The sequence below is a fragment of the Necator americanus genome, chromosome II (assembly GCF_031761385.1).
Source record: "Necator americanus strain Aroian chromosome II, whole genome shotgun sequence".
NCBI classification, from domain to species: Eukaryota; Metazoa; Nematoda; class Chromadorea; order Rhabditida; family Ancylostomatidae; genus Necator; species Necator americanus.
In genome coordinates this window covers 9699737-9712839 of record NC_087372.1, presented here as the reverse complement: position 1 = coordinate 9712839, position 13103 = coordinate 9699737, and the positions used below count along the sequence as shown (strand labels likewise).

General features: G+C 40.7%; 1 protein-coding gene across 2 annotated transcripts; it reads left to right on the top strand.

Annotated features, from left to right (window-relative positions):
- Nucleotides 1–1080: 1080 nt before the first annotated feature.
- RB195_017311 (uncharacterized protein) lies at nt 1081–11949 on the top strand (the record flags this gene model as incomplete). 2 transcript variants are annotated; one of them, XM_064184251.1, is made up of 11 exons in its annotated part: nt 1081–1177; nt 1683–1858; nt 5147–5289; nt 7043–7109; nt 7168–7322; nt 9423–9489; nt 9588–9686; nt 9748–9961; nt 10026–10160; nt 10226–10414; nt 11771–11949. In XM_064184251.1, 11 exons carry the CDS (start codon nt 1081–1083, stop codon nt 11947–11949), a joined length of 1521 nt encoding a protein of 506 aa, XP_064040132.1. The 2 variants fall into 2 exon arrangements, with proteins under 2 accessions (XP_064040132.1, XP_064040133.1); XM_064184252.1 differs by having other exon boundaries at nt 1123–1177.
- Between the last annotated feature and the right edge of the window lie 1154 nt (nt 11950–13103).

Here is a 13103-nt window from a genome sequence, read left to right as displayed (position 1 = left end):
TCTTGTATTCATTTATTCCACGCTTTCTCATCGTGTTTTTTTTTTTGTTGATCGACTTTCTTCGCTAATTTTCATCGGCAAAAGTTTTTGAGGGGGCAGTTTGCGAAGCAGAGGAAATAGCCTCAACCCGATCCTGTTCATTCCGTTTATCTCTAGGTTTTGGTCCGATCATTAATCGCTTAGGAATAGCTCACCGATTTTTTTTGCTTGTTTCCTTGCTTGTTGCCTCTCTTTCTATGGTTGTTTCTGTGTCTATAAGCTCTTCGCTCCTCTTTTTCTTCTTTTTTCTTCAATTTTCGATTTCGTACGCCTTGTACCTTTCTTTAGATCGCTTTTAACTGTTTTGGTGATTAGTCTTGTTGTTAATTACTTGCAATATTTTGACAAACGATGAAAGTAGCAAGCAGCGTTATTATTAGTTATAGCTACTAATATTTATTCGTATGAATTTTTATTGTTTATTATTATTACTAATATTTATTTATATGAATCTGAGGAGTTAAAGTGATCGGTTAGGGAGCTACTGACTAAAAAACGCTGTTACTTTACGTTGAAACATCCACGTTGAACATGACGTAATGTTACATTGAGATTATGGGGTCGGGTTTTGCCTCACCATGTAATCACCACAACGTTTCTCCAATCACTTGAATACGTTTACACTCGAACATTCGAATGAAACAGCAATTAAGGAGGAATACTGCCTGATCTGGTTTCTAGGTGGTTGGGCGTCGTGGATCTTTAACAGTAGTGTACACTTACATACGCTAAAACTAGTCGATTAGATCCCCCGCCCACATCTTCACAGTATCATCTGTGATTGGCGCTCGCCTATGATTCGCTGGACGATGTACGCCATTTTGTAGCCTTTTATGTAGGACTCTGAATAGTGTTTTTTTTCTTGCTTTTGAATCCTGCATTGATTTCACGGAAGAGTTCTCGAAGATTTTTCAAACTTCTATGAGGTTCTGCATTTTTGAGATTGTTTTTTTGCGAAATTTTCGTGTTGAATTAGTTGGACTTTCCAGATCGCCGCAGACTTACTTTGACGTTACTTTTAGGGAATCAACACTGTAGAAAATGCTGCTACGATTAGCGTCAACAGCTTTGTCGGCTCTTCTGATGGCATTGACGACCGTGCTGGCCGCTGAAGTAGAATTCGAGAACGCTCTCACAGGTGAGCGAACGGCGTCTGCTGCTCATTCCCTTCCAACAATTTCAGCTGTGTTCAAGTGTCGTCCTTGCACTTTTCGGGTCATCGTCGTCGTCGTCGTCGCCACCGCCGCCGAGAGTTCGCGCCCCTAGTTTCTGCCATCCAGCAGCGGCTGGATTTGTTGGGTGTGCGCGACCTTTGCACAGAAAGTGTACCAGCGTCCGAGAGAAGGCCGTTTTAGTTTGTTGTTTTTCCTGAACACATCGTTCGGCATTCATATTCAAGGAAACCGAAATAGTATTTGGAAAAAAATGTGCACGCGCTTAGAGGTCAGCAGTATTGGAGCACGTAGTAGGCTCCAGCGCGTCGATCGTTCGCTATTACTACGCTGGTGTTTTGCGATTAAGCAGGAAACTACAAGGATACCTTGCTCGATCCGACAACCGTTGTGCTATCGATATCGGATCTCAGAGAATGAATATCCTGAAAAGAAGTCAATTAGAGCCTATTTCTTTTCTTTTCTTTTCAGAGAAGCCAACGATAGAATGTGGACATGGACGATTATCAGTGGGTGTGAGCACCTCAAAAGAACCGCCATCTCACGTGTTCGCTAAAGGACATTTCAATCGACCAGATTGTTCATTCAGAAATACCACACATGTTGTGTTCGATTTTGAGAAATGTGATGTGAGCCGGAAGCGAGAGGTTAGTGACATTGGTGCGATTCTGATTGGTCGCCACTACTATAAACAATTAACCAATAAGAAAGCAGGAAAAGTATGAGCGATGTATCTAATTTCATTCGTTTTTGATTTCTTCCCGATATCCAGGAATGAGACTGCAATAACTATTTAACTTTTTACTTTGATGCTTTGTCTCCGAAAATTGGAGAGAAACACAGAATTCTTTTTAGAAAAATGATTCGAATATTAAGAAAGTTGGTGCTGAATATATATAGAATAATTTTAAGAAAGTTGGTACAGCATCTAAACTGGTGTGTTGACATTTAATCCCGAAAATATGGAAAAAATAGCAGTAAAAAGTCCAACTTCATTTGAAGGAGTAGCTGATGTATACATACATATATAACTATAATATATACCTATAACATAACCATAATATAACAACTAACATAACTATATGACTATAATATAATATAATATAATATGTAGTATAATTATTACAATGATTTTTCTCATGATAACTATTTTAGTGTATTTCTGCATGTAAAATTTTCAGAGAGTTAAGTAAAATTAAATATTGTGGGCACTTTGCAGCTCCACCAGCAATCCATCTGAAGTCATAGTTTTTCTTGATGCGTCTTTCTTGCCATCCTGATCTGGCTTTCTTCGGTAAACCACTATCCCTACACCATCTACGTAATTCTCATTTTCCTTCCGCTCAACGCTACACGCCAAAAAAAGCTGCATTATCGGTGATTTCTACGTCCGCTAAACCGTTCACACCTACCCTTTTGATATATAAATGAATGCGACCAAAAAAGGAAACACATCTATTTTAACTGATCAAGACTCGGAAATTCCTTTCTAGTTGCTGGCTGTTGACTGCTCTACAAACACTTTTTGTTGCCGCATTTCCTTCCTTACCAAGTGATTTTTTTTATTAAATCAATTTACTAGATGTCAGTTCGACTGTTGCAATAGTTTTGAGTCTATAGGATTTTGAGACTCAGAATTTTTTCCATTTTTGTAAAATAAACCACCTCTGTGATTATCTGAACACGATTTTCCTGGAAACAGGGATTCGCCTTCTTTCTAGTCCTATACGGCGCAGTGGAATAGTAGTGTTGCTTTGCTATATCTCACCGGTTTTTCTCAATTTCCTCAAATTATTGGGTGATACGTCGGCTGACGGTGACGTTTTCTTGCCTACACTAAAGCTATTATTACGAAAAGTACAGCACGATCGCAACGTCTTACGGGATGGACGGCGACACTTAGCCAAACGGCTAGCATTAATCGGACGTAGAGAACGCGATAGAAATGACCACGTTCCGCTACATCAGTCGGCCTTGTCAGTCAACATGACGCCTCTCCATCTCTATTTAAATGTCGTTCAACATTGAAGCGAGGATGATGGCACGCGTCGTGGGACGACGTGGTGGAAGACGATTCCGCTACGGTCAACGGAAGGAATGAAAAGAACGAGGATGTTGGCCTTGTCGCCCGCGATCTCCTAATAACATATTAGTAAGATTGGGGGGTGTGCGCCTAGAGAGTTCGTCCAATGCCGAACGGCAAACTTTCACTTTAAGCACTTTTCGATCCACTATTCACTTAGATGAACTTCTCAATCTAAATACTAGAGGACAAAGAGTAGTAATTCTTTCCAGGACCTGTAGATGAACTCGTATCTCAAGGGAACCTGACAAAATTTCGGCGATTTCGATCATGTAAAGTTCCCTTACAATGTAATTTAAAAAAGATATCTTTTTCTCAGACATTATTTAGCATTCTGACATGGAAATAAAATCTTCTGAAAATTTTTTCCGTACTAAAATTATGCAGTTTTTCTCATCTTTTCATGCAATGATATTCACAATATTGAGAGGTTTTTTATGCTTTGCTGCCTTATCGCCAGTGCTCTTCAGAAGAGTTGTTTTCTAGTGTTTCTAAGGATTTATTCTCATAACCGATATAAATAAATAATAGATTTCTTTGGAGATTTGTTGCAAATTTTTACAGATCTCTCCTGTATACTCCAGAGCATTACTGCATTGCACAGTAAAGTAAAAATGGAAATAACTGGTTTTTTTCCACGAAAAATAAATCGGGTGCGGAGTGTTTTTTTTTGCTTGGGCTCAGCCAAAACATGGTTTTCTTTTTTTCATCTTCTCTTGGTGTAGCGTAATTGCATGTTAATAGATAATTAAAAGATCTTATGGTTCAGACCGGAGCAGGGTGAGAACTAGGGAGCCAATATGGTGTGCCTGTGCATGCATAGGCAGAGTTAGTAAGGTTTGTGGAGGCTATAGACTGTCGTAAATACCGTAACATCAACTTTTGTTTCTTTTTGAATTGTACAAAGAAGTTTTCGATTCAGTTCTCAATTTTTCGACGAAAGAAATGGGTGTGGCCTTGGGTTGACAAGCATACTTTTATAGTTATGGAAAAAAAAACTGCTTAATACTAACACTTGAGAATGTATCCTTGAGTCTAGTTATTTCATATAGCCTAAGAAGTCGGTGAATGCTTTGACACTCAATTAATTTGTTTCGAAAAGAGGTTTTGTACTATTGTATGGTAGTGAGACATAAAATTTTTCCAATTACCTCTTGTACAACGATGACGAAGCTCAGGTGGTTTTTTTTTCAACGTTTTTTTTTGTAAACCATGCAAAAGATCGCACTTTTTTCAACCATAACTAGCTTATGATCGTTTTCTATCTGCACTTTTAGTGTCTTCTCATTTCCACTCCACTTTCTTCCTATTTACTAAGGCCATACAGGAGGTTAATGATTCCGGTTGTTGTAGATGTTTTCACAAAAAAAAACGCCTACACTTGTTACGTGTGCGAGTAAATCAAAAGGTGAAACTAATTGAGCGTTTTAAATGAGATTCTCGAATCGAACTGGAACCAAGTATTCAGATTTTCTAGTTACTGCTGTAAACCAGAAGCCCCGCCCATTCCCGTATGAATATACTATGTTGCTCCTCTTTCTTTTTCTAAAAGCAAATAAAAGATGATCCTTTAGGAATGCAGGAACTGATCTTTGAGACCCTAAAATGAGATTATTTGGAGGATTTCTGGCTGTGAATTCCTAGCACCTCCCACTTCTCGAGAGGGTTTCATGAGTTTTCTTACTGAGTCCCTGTTGGGGGAAATTAGAAAGGGCCCACCTTTACGTGTCTTCTGCCCAATTTTGGGATCGATGTCCCCCATCTGCTGTTCCTTCTCAAAATTACAAACTCTTCAAAAAGAAAAAATCGCCGGAATTCTCCCGCTAATTCCACCTCACCCCAGTACTTTTAGGTTAATCCTCGTGGTATGGCGTTTAGCATGACGGTTGTTGTGCAATTGCACCCACTCTTCATCACCAAAGTCGACCGGGCATACCATGTCCGCTGCTTTTACATGGAAGCCGAGAAAGCCGTTGGAGCACAGATTGGCGTAAAGTAAGTGCGATTTTTCTTACACTTGAAGTCAACAATAAATCGCTGTCGGTCATTCGTTCACCATCTAATGAACATTAGTGCGCCGGATATTGCGTATACGTTGCGTGCGCCGGCGATGTTATTGCCTAATAATACATGTTCGTTGCGGCTTGTTACGTGTGCGCGGGAAGCGTGTGCGTTGTGCGTATGCATGTGTGTGTGTTCGAGGGCCTATTGTCAAAGTGTTCCACCTTGACCTTCTCGTCTTCGGACGGGAAGACGATGGTACCTGACCGTTTCGCTCGAACATGTGTTCGGATAATTGATGAGCGGCTACGGAAAGCACCATTGAGAGGGAAATGAAAAAGTGATCGCAACGCGTCACTGTTAACATCCTGTGAGGGAGATCTGCAGCACAATAGCAGCGCAATAACAGCACAACTGAACTGTAAACTCGCCTCCACTGTCCGTAGACAATTGATCTACTCTTAGTATAATTTTGAAGACTTATTCGTTGTTTTCAGCCAGTTTGTGAATTCACCCTTAGAAATCCGCTAAAAAAAAAAACTGGTTAGGGAAAGGTACTAATACATGAAAACTCGTCCAAGCTCTAACCCGCTACTGCTTTATAAGTATATCGAATGGATCGACTCTACAGCTTAAGGTGGATTAAGAAGTACTAGTATTATTGCAGTTTTTTCTCGCTTCAAAGGTGGATTTCCGGCGCAATACTTGAGTCACATGTTTACCTGAAAAAAATGACCTACTTTCTTCCTTTTTTTCAGTTCTCTCAGGGGTAATTTAGAAACTCTTGAGAAAATTTTCTGTCGCGCAGACGGAAATATAGCGCGCATTTTCGGTTTCTTTGCGAAAGTTTCGCTTCTGTGGTTCTTTTTTTTTGGAGTACAACTCTTTTATTACTCTAAAGAATACATTGCCGGAAATTCTTGCTGCTGTACTTTGGAAGCATCACGGCTTTTTTCCTCTTATTTATGAAGATTTGTTCTTTTTTACCATCATAAAGTGAAAATTGTATTGTTAAGCCATCTGTAGAAACTTCCATGAACAGTCCATAGTATGTAGAAGAAAAAAGTTGGATCGAAAACCAGCGTGAACGACTGAGCTATGCAATAAGTCTGAGCTAGTTCCTCAATCCTCCTGAGGTAAAATCTGAAGCCACCAAGATCCTCCACTGCATTCCGAACTCAGCACGTAGTTCACGATCCATATTTCGAACCATTAAGCTGCGGTTCCTTGCTCCAGTTCTCCTACGAATCCGGCAAAACCACTCGCACCAATCATCTGACGAAATTTTCTTCTACTCGGTCAGATTTTCCTCTTCCTCCTCCTTCTATTTGGTGACCCTCAACTGTCAGGTCGGGTGTGTTCAGTTACACAGCTGCAATTATTATGGCGGTGCCTACTGAGATGTTGTGAGAACAAGGTCAGCCAGAGGCTACTCCATAAAGGGATGTCATTTTTGTTTGACTAAGAAAGATACTGTAGTTAAATGTTTCCGTATGAAATGATCTGGATACGGTAAAGCATTCATAATTCCAATGATTTAACTCTGGAAATCCACCGCAAACCGCTAATTTTTCGCTTAAAGTTGCTGAAGCGCATTAATTCATCCTGTTCTGTGTCTTTTGCGGCTAGCATCCATAGAAGTTGACGAATGATGCGAAAACCCGCCCACGTCGATGACTATGACTTCATAGAAACGTTCAATATTTTGCGTAGGGACAGTGCATCTAATAAAATGTGTTTATTTAAGTGAACTTACAACTGCGGTGGTGTCCGGAGAAAGTGAAAAACCTACATGTCGATATACACTTCACAAGGTGAGTAGTAGAAGTTTGTAATTGACCCCGCCCACCACCTGATTGGTCAGCCATTCAGGAATCACCCAATGGACCGTTGGTCAAGTTAGCACAGGTCGGTGACTTGATTTATCATGTCTGGGATTGTCCGTCGGAGGTGTACGGTATGATGATCCATGACTGCTCGATTGTTGACGGACAAGGCAACAATCATACAGTAATCGACTCATTAGGGTAAGTTCATGGATGAATTATCGATCAATTTCGCCCTAATCAACTTTAAATCAGCGGAGACGAGTAAAATTGGGTACTAATTTGAAAAAATGCGAGCATTACAATTATAATATCTGCAGAGTAGCTGCAGATATTATAGTATTTTGAACATGTGACGTCATAACTGTTCATGTTCACTGTAATCTCGCCTTGCGACCCAATTTTCAAGCTCCTGAAATGTTTAGGTCCCACAAAAAAATCCGAAAAACAAGCACGCATTTTAGTCCGTGAAAATACTTCGTTTGATACTGTTCGAGTCAGAACCCCATATCAGTGTTTCGCACTATAACATTGCTTCCCACCTATACTTCTAGATGATTTTTGGGAAAATTCAGGGAAATTTTTAAAATTGTTTTCGGTAAGAAGCATCGTCTGATTATTTTCTTTTTTTTTTGGATAAATGTGTTGGATCAGAAAACACTGATGATTTCAGCTCACAAATATCTAGGCCCACTTTATTGAATTTCTGCCAAATTTCTCCCATACACTCACTTGAGACCCACTTCAACTTTTTTTTTTGCCTAGCTGCATTTTTTTTACTTCCTCTCTTTTTTTTCAAACTGCGAGGAATGCAAACGAATCGAAAACACGCTCCAGCGGTGTAAAAAATCCACTATGACTCTTCCTTTCATCGGTGGAGCAGCAGTGAAACTGATCGGAACGAGTTTTTTCGCCCAATTCGGATGAATCTATTACTTCGCGCTTCGTAAATTCTGAATCAATTCCGAAGCACCTGTTCAAAACCGTATATATACAGTTATTTGAAAAGGCGTGTACATAGAAATGACTCGTTTTAAGGTGGAAAAAAACAGCTACCGTAAAAAGTGCTTTGTAAAGTAGTACGTGGCGGCGGTTGATGGGGCGTGCTAATCCGGAACGTTGTCGTCGTCGGCGAGTAGGCGTCAGCAGCGCTTGACCTCTCCTACGCTAGCCATCCATTGTGGGGTGATTAGCACGTATGTATGATGTGTGAAAGGGCAACGAGAACCTAAAAATCAGTCATGAGATTTTGAATTTTTTGCGCGCGAAATTCAAATTCGAATTGTTCGGATGTTCTGTTTTTTTCCCGAAAATTGTTGTGATGACAACAATTTCTGATCATTTTAACACAATCGATTAACTACGTGAAGTACATCGCCAGTACTCGTCCTGTTTAGAGTATCCTGGATGAAGCTAGTCATTGATTACGGCCTCCTGCATTGTGAGAAGTGCCCGTTTCACCTGTTCCTGTTTTCTATCTTTTCTGTAGACTTAGACGGTCACTTATGTAGAAGAGATTTTCTGAAATATGCAGAGGTTTATGTAGGTCGATTTAAGCTTGAACAAATTACCCGTAATGTCTTTAAAAACGGTGAATAATGAAGTCAGGAAATGACTTCCAACAAAGAACCAAATATGTTATTTCGAACTGGCGTGGACGAGTTTACGCAGCTGGTTTCCACAGCGCACTCCATGCGTGCTTTTCAGTGAGCTTTAGTCGAATTCAAAGAGTTTTGTGCTGTAAGAACGTATGCCACTCACTTTGCATTATATAGAAATCTGTGCAAATCCAGAAATTACCGATTTTGCTCCGGTTTCACATTTGAAGTACTGAATGGTCATTTTGATATGCTCGCGTGTGTACCACAAATTTCTCAGCGTTTAAATTTTTCAAAGACTATTTTTGCATTGCAAACTTATGCAGCTACAATATCCCACACCACCAGTAAGACCAATTCTTCCTTTTATAATCTACTGCGTACATTAAGAATGGAATAGAAAAAGGGAATTTGCTTAAATTCGGACCTTAAACTGTACATACCTTACCGTAACGTTAATTATTGTTGATTTTGATCTACGTAGTATGAAGAAATGTGGTGAAATGTTAGGAATAAATGTGCATTGCTTTTAACCTTAACCTTTTATTACTAAATAAACATAAATATAAATAAATATTTTATGCGTTATCAAAGTGCTATTTTGGCTCTTTTTTCGATTATTTTCATTATTTCTAGATCTATTGATCATTGGCTAACGTATGAATTTCTAATATGACGTTATTTACTTCCTATTCTTCTTTAGATGCTCAACTGATACTTTTCTAATGCCTGAGCTCACCTACTCCGCTGATCTCACAAGGTCTTTCACGGTAAGTGGCCGAGGGTTGAGACCGTTGGAGAAACGCGATCCTTACGTGGTTTTGCTTCAATATTCGAAATTCAATCGAATATTCATCTGCTCTTGCAGGCTGCAAGCGCTTTCAACTTTCCCGATCAACAATCAGTATATTTCAACTGCCAAGTGAGAATATGCTATAAACTTGATGATGGATGCGCTAGTATCACGGTACTGTAGACCTTAAAGAGCTGAAACACAAACGTAACAATCAATAAATCGATTATTGTAGCCACCACAGTGTGGGCTCATCACTGCGCAAGAAGACACGCTCGCAAGTGATCTCGATAACGATCAACTGATCACTTCGTCAACTGATTCGACAACAACTAGCACAACCCCGTCGTCAACGACTGCATCTGTGACAACCGAAGCACCAACGACTACAAGCACACCTCGAACAACTACGGTATTCACGACGGTTACAGAGCTGATGTCCACTAGTGGTATAAATTTTGGTTTTCTTCGAGAATCTTCACGTGACCTTCATTGATGTCTGAGTAATTTCAGCCCCAACGACGATTGCCACAATTCTCAACGCCACAGAATTCCCAACGCCTGAATCACTGCAGAATTTCCTTAGAAACGCCGACATTAGTGACACCGGAATCGCAGCGTTGGAGGATAGCGTAACGGAAGGTTCAGGTTTGTTTGATCACTTCAAATCATCGACAGATTAATGGTTTGAAATGGATCCTCATATATCGTAGGAATTGAAATCGCTCAACCGACGCCTACGCCAGTGTCATTGATTCGTGCCGATCACATCCCAGAACATGATGGTGACGTCGTCGAAAATGATGTAGTACAGCTGAAACGTGAGATGCGACGTCGAGATGCCGATGCCATCGATGTGGACATCACGTCACCCGAATTAACTATCATTGATAAGGATATTGGTAAGAATTTTTATTAAAATCACACCAATTTGCACAAATCACAGAAAAAATACGAGAAGAACCGCAGTCAATTTCTGGAAATTTCCGGTTGCGCAGTCACTTTAGAAGTCTCGAAGGCGTCCCTTAGTAGTTTATGAATCGATCTTCTCTCTAGAGAGTCCATTTGCTAATGTTCTGCATATCGTCTGTTGTGGATGCCGGTTGTTGCCCGGCGTTAGACTACGTTAGATGTCAGTACCTCTGATCCATTGTGTGTAAATCGATCGATATTTTTGAAATATTGCGCCCATCCCCAGCTACTGTGTTGACATTTATTTTATGTGGCCGTGGTAGGTTCTTACTAAATTAGTCTGATTACTAGTTGAATTTCCTTAACGCCTGCAAAAACGCTTGACTGTTCTAGAAGCCTTTAGCCATTTCTATTTCTACGATGAAACAAACTCTAATGTTTTTTTGGTGTTCTTTATCGCCTCGAGCGTTATTTCTTAGAATGGCATCTGTATATGCCAGTGACAAATGTCGCGTCATACCGTTGTAACCTGTCATACAGCAACTGTCACTGCTATGAAGATTTTTTACAGAAAATTGTAGAGCTCGGCGCCCATTTCTAAGCTATTTTCACTACAATGTTAGCGTCGCTGATACCTGCTTAGGGCCCGTTAGGTGTTACTTGTGTGAAAAATTTAGCTGTTACTAAGTTGACAACGTTAAACCAATTTTTCTTCCTACCTGTTATCCATTTGGCATGGAAGGGCATATCACGAAAAATGCAGTATATCTCGAAACTGCCGATGATGGGGTCTCTGTGAGCAAATGTAGCATTCTGGGTGCAGAGTACGAGTAGAAGCTTGGCCACGCTCAATCTCCCCGAATCGTCTTGGAAAACGGGGTAGGAACCGCCTGGTTTCTACGAGTTACGTTGGAAAGCGCCCCACCATTGCGCCTGTTCCAGTTCTTCCAGCTGTCTATTCACTGGTTTTAGTTGAATACGCTGCCAAGAAGACCTCATTGATTCTCGACAGCTCGCTTGTTGGACGCAACGCGTGCCCAATGATGGCGCGTTCTTACGTACCTCATAGGAACAAACGCGGTTTCCTTAAGTTGTTTTTCAAGACGATTAAGGGGAACTGAGATAGAAAACTATGGAGTTCGGGGTGGAGATTTCGAATATGAGTATAGCCGTCCTCATATTCGAAATCTCCACCCCGAACTACATAGTTCCCCACAGACATCTTCTCGTCAGATTTGTGATGCGCTGTCTTTAACCGCGTATTTTGGAACATTTCTAGGAATAGTTTTCAGACGTTTATAAGAAGATCGCTTTTATTATCTTATTGCTAACTTGTCGGATTTCAGCTGCTGAACTGCCGGAGGCCCTTCATTCCACATCGCCGCCCGCTCCGACGCCTTCCGTCTGCGTCCCGCTCATCGGTTTCTGGTTACTTGCAGCTTTGATCGTTCTCTGCTGTTCGATAATCGCTGCCTCGTTGTGCTACGCTCAGAAGCAACGCGACAAGTTCCACATTATGCCATGAACTTCTGTTATTAGGGAATTCTGTGGTATTACTGGTAATCAACTATACCTATATAGTCGATGTCAATTTGTGTTGTTTTATGCCACGCCGACTAACAGGAGCTGCTGCCGTAAATCCGCCGGGTGTGCCACCGCTCTTGGCGGCGGAACTTTCACCAAATTGTGATCTAAATAATAATGCATTCCATTAATAATTCTCAAACGACCCTGCCGCGATTGCGATCTGCGCAGTTTAGCCGTTGAGCCGAAGGCTAGACGCAGAGATGCAGACACTGCCCAACACTATGCTCACTAACAGTGCACGCCTTGCCGACATATCATGTAGGAAACACACGCTTTAATTTTATCCTGTTTTGACTTCATAACCAAGACGATTTCGCTTCTCCTACAAGTGCTTTAAGCATCGCTTCCTATCTATAATTTCTTTTGTTTTTTCTTCCAGTGCAATTTATTTTGTAATTGCACTTCATTCACACATTAGTCATTGGTTGGCTGAAATGTCGCCTATCGATCGTTATTGATTACTTGTGTACAATGCTTTATTTTGTTCACTTTCAATTCTAGTTAATTTAAAAGTGAATTTTAAATTTCCATATATGTCTTACTTCTATGGCATGGGTCTACGACATGTTTATTTGTTTGTGTGTGTGCTTCTCTCTTGCCTTCTCTCCCCTCGCACAATAAATACTCTGTCTGTACTATTAAGATCAGGTTAAGCACGCATACGTACAGTATGTAATGTTAATTAAAATACACATAAATTTTCTTCTGTTTTCTTTTCTTTTCAACAGATAATGAATTTTTTACTCTAATATATAAAACAAGGACGGGTGTAGCGCAGTCGGTAAGAGGTCCGCTGTGACCGCACGGCCGCAGTTCGAAACCGACCTAGTGCCAACCATGCCTTTCATCCCTCCGAGGTGGTTCTCGACGTAGTTCTGACTGCCATTTTCTGCGCGGCATTGGTTTCTTCGGTGTCTGTAACTAGCAGCTTTCAACTCCGAATTCACTGATCGTACACAGTGCACGATCAGTGAATTCGGAGATGAAAGCTGCTATTTCTTCTTCGGAATGAATTCGGAGTCCCTCATCGATCGTTTCCTGTGCTAACTCACAACTCTTTCAACAGTTACGACTTGCAGGAAGAACGCTTTG